This window comes from Brassica oleracea, chromosome C8 (genome assembly GCF_000695525.1).
Source record: "Brassica oleracea var. oleracea cultivar TO1000 chromosome C8, BOL, whole genome shotgun sequence".
Taxonomy (NCBI): domain Eukaryota; kingdom Viridiplantae; phylum Streptophyta; class Magnoliopsida; order Brassicales; family Brassicaceae; genus Brassica; species Brassica oleracea.
In genome coordinates, this window is record NC_027755.1 from 17,758,686 (window position 1) to 17,765,267 (window position 6,582).

The following is a 6,582-nucleotide window of genomic DNA, read 5'->3' on the forward strand; positions in this document are numbered from 1 at the left end:
CCAAAATAAAATACGTTGAAACATTCAATTTTATTTATTTATATTCTAAAGGAAAAGTCAAGAGTGACGCCTTGGAGCTTTTAAGTTGTTGCCAAACTTCCCCCTTTATATATGAGAAATTGCACTACAGTGACGTCCAAAAAAAATTATAATTAACTCAGTGACCAATTGCCCTATTATACTAATATATTTTATGTCTATTATATAATAATACCTTTTTACCCTTGTATATAACCGGTGTAACCTGCTGAAAGAAAATAAATATAAATTATTTTTTGTTTATTCTAGAGAAGTAAACGTGTCTTTTCTTTTGACACAAATTGTAAATGATAATAATTGTGAAAGCTCAATGCTTTCTTCTCTATTTGTCCGCCACGGAAATCACCGAGTATATTACCGGCGACGTTTGTGGAGTACCAGCCCGATTGTGACACCTTTGTTGGAGATGGGAGACAAAGGATTCACGGCTTCTGAACTCGAAAGTCGTGACAATCGTAACGTCTCTGTGAGTAATTTATCGCTTCAAGATTCAACAGTTCGTGAAGACCATACTTAAACGCTTGTAAATTTCGATTTTGGAGCTGGTAGTTGTACTGCTTTAGTTGATCGGAGAAGATAAACATTTCTTCTAACATTATGTTCTATTCTATTTATATGCATATGGAATAGAAATATAAACCAATATGTATTATAAGTGTTCTGTTCATGTTATATAATGTGAATTAGTCTGTTACTATTTTTTTTACCATGTATTTTTTTATTTGAGCATTCATAAAGAATGTATTATTTTGTTCCCCAATCTGTACTAACCATTCTATTTGGGTTTAGGGTTTATACTTGGATTTAGGGTTTAGTGATTAAAATTTAGGGTTTAGTGTTTGGAAGGTTGGGGTTGAGGTTTGGGTTTAGTGACTCTATCATGTATCCATTTGACGATTAATATATAATATACTATTTCGTTCTCGATATGTACTATACTATATATTTTGTTCCATTCTATTTAGGTTTGGGATCTACTTGGATTTAGGGTTTAATAAGTAGGATTTAGGGTTTAATATTTGGAAGGTGGTGGTTAAGGTTTGGGTTTAGTGTCCCTATCATGTATCGTTCCATTTGACGATTAATAAAAAGTGTTCTATTTTGTTCACCAATATATACTATAATATGTATTTTGTTACATTCTATTTGGGTTTGGGGTATATACTTTGGTTTATGGTCTATAATTGGGTTTAATGTTTAGTGATTATGATTTAGGGTTTAGTATTTGGAAAGTGGGGGTTGAGTTTTGGATTTAGTGATAACAGTTTAAAGTTTAGTATTCAAAATTTAGATTTAGATTTAGAGTTTATATATGAGTTTATGGATTATATTTGGTTTTAGGGTTTACTGATTAGGGTTTAGGGTTTAGTGATTATAGTTTAGGATTTATTATTTAGATGTTTGTGGATTTGGGATCAAATTTATTATTTAGGGATTATGATATAGTTAAATTTTTTATACTATTTGGATGATACGGAACATAACAGTCCGATTTAATTGTGAGAAGTAAATGGAATATACTATTTATTGTAAGAGTAATTTATTTTCATGAACAGATTTACTGAGCACAAAAACATATGAAGTAGTTACGTAAATGATGTGGATGGATTTGGTGTCTTCATTTTCAACTGTGCGCAGTAAATATTGACCATACCTTATTTTCTTCAACGTCATCTACGTGACTTATTCACCGGTTATTTGTACCAGAAGAGGGTATAACCGACTAAACTTGAGCTAAATGTTATTGATTTAATAATGTCAAAATCATTGTTATATTCTTAATTATGCTTCCAAAATTGGCTATTTGGCAAATTAACCCTTTATATATTTGGGTCCTTACAATTCTTTACTTTGCGAAACTATGAAAAGAGAGAACAGCCACACAATACCAAACCAATACTCCTTCCGTTTCATTTTACTTGCCGTTCTAGACTTCGACAAACAGATTAATAAAACATTTAAGTTTATCTATTTACTAGATAAAAACATCATTATCAATACACCTAACCAGATTTCAACTAATAGAAAAATAGATTATAATAAAAAGTCAATAAATTTTACATTGAAATCATAAAACGACACTAATTTTGAAACGAAAGTTTTGCTCTAAAACAACATCTAATTCAAAACGGAGGGAAGAAAAAAAAAAGAAGACATAACACATGCTCTCAGATAATAATGTTTAATTGATTATTTATTTTTAATTTTCTTTTTTATAAAATAAGCCACTGGAGTTAGGACACATTGAAATTGTTATCTCACAATTTGTAAAGAGGACATGTGTTAGGGCACACTGATGCTGATGCTGATGCTGATGCTCTAATCAACTCTTATAAGAAGACAACAAGAAAGAAAAGAAAAACTACTTTCTGAGCAACTACATTATTTGTCGGCCTACACGTTTTATTTTCATCATTTAAATGTAACTAAAAATCTGTCTCTTGTTATATTCTACCAAATAAAATTTGTTTGATATGAAAAAATAGGTTTGGAATAGTTTCTATGAATTAGATAAAATAAAATAAAATATGTGGAATCAATTGTGTAAAACCATCTCCAATGGTTTACTTTATTTTAGAGTAGTTTTTACTATAAAATAGAGTAACTCTAAAATAAAATATGATTTCTCTCCAATAGTTTACTCTATATTTAATTCTAAAACGGAATAATTTTAAATATATTTATTTTTATTTTATGACTAATACATTTTATTTACAAAATTTACATATTGATCCCTTATATTTTATTTTTCACAAAATTTTTATACATTATATATCTATATCAAACTTTTATTATCTTAAAAATTATATTACATTATATTAAAACATAATACATTTAACTTAAGCATCACTATTAGTGTATTTTCCCACAAATGATCAATTAATAAATTTCGAAGCGCAAACTGAACTTCTTTATTTTTGATTTTTCTAAATCGACCAAATGAGTAGGAAGACCATATGCTAACATTTGAAATGCGGCTGTTACTTTTTGCAGAGACGATAACCCAACCTTACCCGCTGTATCCCTTTTTGTGTGAAGTAGTTGTCATAACTTTCAACGGCTTCGATTATACGAAGGAATAGAGGACACGACATACGATATCTCCTACGAAACATAACATCATTGTACACCGGCGTCTCCGAAAAGTAATCATTGATCAATTTATAACTTGGTGATCAAACAACATCGGTTATCAATACCTTAAAAGAAGGAAATACTGAATTTTTGGAACAACTACATAAGACAAGAGCACAACGAGAATATCACTTAGAGATTCAAAAGGAGAATTATGCTTTGAATGAGCTGAATGAAGAAAACAAATATTTTGTGACCTGAATTCAGTGCAAGATCCAGAAGTTCGTACATATTTTCAAGAGAAACGAACACGAATTTTACAAAAGAAATGTGGTCAACAACATGAACAAGAAGCTACTCCTTCATCTACCTCATTTGGACAATACTTTAACAATCTTGGTGGATCTGGAGGCAATTTACCAGAATATTAAATCACAATTATCTATGATTTTAATTTTACGATATGTTGCTTATATTCTAATTTTAGTATTTGCTTTCTTTGGCTAATTTTATAAAATTATTTTTAATTTTAATGCTTGTTTTCTTTGGTTAATAATAATAAGTTTCAAACGTTTGTATATTGTGTTGAAGAGAATTATGTGATGTTTGCATAATTAAATTACATACTAGTTACAAAATAAAAAGATTAAAAAATAAAAGAACAAAACTATATAAAAAAAAGTTTCACTCTATAATAAAGTAAGAAATAGAATTACTCCAAATATAGAGTAAGAAATAGAGTTACACTATTTTAGAGTGGGATATATATTGGGGTTGGAGAAGATTTTACTCTATAATAAAGTTTGGTGTAGAAAATAGAGTGGGTTTGGAGATGCCCTAATATACGCCTAGGTATTTGCTTAAAGGAGAAAATTAAAACTAGTTAGACCATCTTCATCACTACTCCATAATTTACTCCATAAATGAAGGCGAAATTGGAGCATGGACAAAAAATAAAAAAATTATTTCATAAATGGAGTAATTTTTTATTTTTTTGTTCATACTCTCCATTTATGGAGTGGAGATGGGGATGCCCTTATATGTGTCTTATTAGTTTTTAGTGAACCAATATGATTTTTTAGTGAACAAGAACGATGGATAACTGAAAAAAAAACTTTTTTTAAATTAATAGTAAATTATAATTACAAAATTAAATTGATTTTTTATTATTTTTATTAAATAGGTAATTATCATTAAAATAATCATTTGAAAATAATTTCACTGTTCTTATTTAATTTTGATGAAAAATGGTTCTATAATTTAAAAATAATATTTTTAAAGAATTCTCTCAAATAGATATTTTTAATTTTTTGTCACAAAAATAGCACTCAAGAAATAAAATGACCAAAATAGTATCTTTTTGTTTTGAATATCTTAATATTTATTTTTTATTTTTTAAAATTCGAAACCCTATCCCCAAAACCTCACTCCTTAACTCTAAATCCTAAGTATAAATTAGTTAATCTTTGGATATAAATGCATATTTACCATTTAATAAAACTTATTTTGGTCATTTTTTTCTTTGAGGTCTATTTTTGTGAAAATAAACTGAAAAAGTTTATCTAAAAGAATTTCTCTATTACAGATAGAGATTACATTTTTCATTAATGATGTAAACATTAACAATCTCATTTTTCTAGTTCTTTTCCCTTAAATAGGTCACTAAATGAAGATGATGTGTTATTCAAAGTTATAGAATGTCTCAAATTAAGTCATAGTTAGAGAGAGGTGTAGGAGAGATGGAGATGGAGAAATACAAGCCAGTGATGACGTTGGTCCTGCTGCAATTTACTGTGGCAGGAGTTACACTCTTCACAAAAGCTGCTTTCATGGATGGACTCAGTCCCGCCGTTTTCGTTGTTTACCGTCACGCCATCGCTACGCTCTTCATCTGTCCCATCTCTTTCTTCTTTACTTGGTAAGTATGAGCTTTATAACCAAGCCGTAGTAGCTTGGTGGTAAGAACATATCGATTCATGTCAGTAGTTAAGTTGCCATAATTTGCTTATTAAGACTACATAGTCATGTTTTAGATTTCAAGTCCGAGACTTAATTAAACTACCCGTCAGTTTTAGACCACTGAAAAAATATTTTAACATCGGTCCAAACATTCACAGTTATTTTTAAAAAATAGTTGGCGTTAGCATAGTGATTGCGTCGATCACAAGAAAATCGATTATAACTGAAATGAATTCCGGTTCTCAAATAGATAACTCTTATCAACATATCATGTAAGCAAGTTTCATTATGTATCAGTCTGCATATCATCAAAGATTTAAAATGAAAACCCGTTTCAATGTATGTTTGCGTGTGTGTGTGATTTTTTTGTGAATGGTAATAATAGGAGGAAAGCAAGCAAACCTTCTCTTGGAGTGAGAGGCTTTTGGTGGGTGGCTTTCACAGCTGTTATTGGTGTGACTGTGAATCAGAACGCTTATTTTTTGCAGGGATTGACTTGTCTTCTTCATCCATGGCTTCTGCCACAACCAATCTTGTTCCTGCCGTTATATCAATATTAATGCATATATATGGAAATATGGTTTTGATATTTGATGTATTCGTTTCAGATTTGAGAGGATAAACAGAAGTTTAAAAAGTGTTGCAAAAATAATAGGAACATGTGTGTGTGTGTGGGAGGAGCCATGGCAATGACTTTTCTAAGAGGACCTAAACTGCTCAACGCCCTGTTGAACCAAGGCAACACCACTTGGTTACTGGGCTGCTTCTTTCTTCTCATTAGCACCTTCGCTTGGTCCTCCTGGTTGATCCTTCAGGTTAAAATTACAGTTCATTGTTCTGATCACTTGTACACTACCTCCTGGACTTGTTTCATGGCTACCGTGGCCTCTTTCCTTATGGCTCTCGCGTTAGGAAACACAGACTTACATTCTTGGAAGCTTGATTCCTCACTGAAGCTCTCATGCTGCATATACTCTGGACTCCAGTTGGCTGTGCTTTTCTTCCTACAAGCTTGGTGCGTGTCGCGGAAAGGACCTCTTTTCTCTGCACTCTTCAACCCTCTTTCTACGGTCATTGTCACTTTCTTTGGTGCTTTGTATTTAAAAGAGAAGACGTACCTCGGAAGGTACAACATATATAGGTCTCTTTTCTTACTGCCTTCTCTCATTTCACAACTTGAACTGTTTTGTCCGTTTTTTTTTTCCAGCTTGCTGGGGGCTTTGGCTATCATTATTAACAGAGATGGGCCTGAGGCCCATGATCAACATAAACCGAAGTTGCAAAGTTACAAGGCAACGGTCATGTGCTCTGGAAACAAGACAAAAGACAGTACGGGAGCTGCAATTAAAACAGAGAACAGGGTTTCAGTGCTTGAAGATAAGGATGGCTAGCTGGAGAAGAATATCCTAAATATATTCCTTTAGGTTTAGATGTCTCTGAGCTCTGTTCTCTTTAGTATATAAAGACATCTATTGTAAAGAACAACGTGATATAAATGAAAGTATGTTT

At 31.2% G+C, this 6,582-nt stretch overlaps 1 protein-coding gene across 2 annotated transcripts; it reads left to right on the forward strand.

The window, feature by feature from the left end:
- Window positions 1-4,740: 4,740 nt before the first annotated feature.
- Window positions 4,741-6,582, forward strand: LOC106311422 (WAT1-related protein At4g28040-like). Of its 2 annotated transcripts, XM_013748608.1 has the most exons (4): window positions 4,741-5,032; window positions 5,459-5,500; window positions 5,682-6,199; window positions 6,281-6,582. In XM_013748608.1, the coding sequence occupies exons 3-4, from the start codon at window positions 5,733-5,735 to the stop codon at window positions 6,462-6,464; spliced, it is 651 nt and encodes a 216-aa protein (XP_013604062.1). In that variant the 5' UTR covers window positions 4,741-5,032; window positions 5,459-5,500; window positions 5,682-5,732; the 3' UTR covers window positions 6,465-6,582. The 2 variants fall into 2 exon arrangements, with proteins under 2 accessions (XP_013604062.1, XP_013604061.1); XM_013748607.1 differs by having other exon boundaries at window positions 5,459-6,199.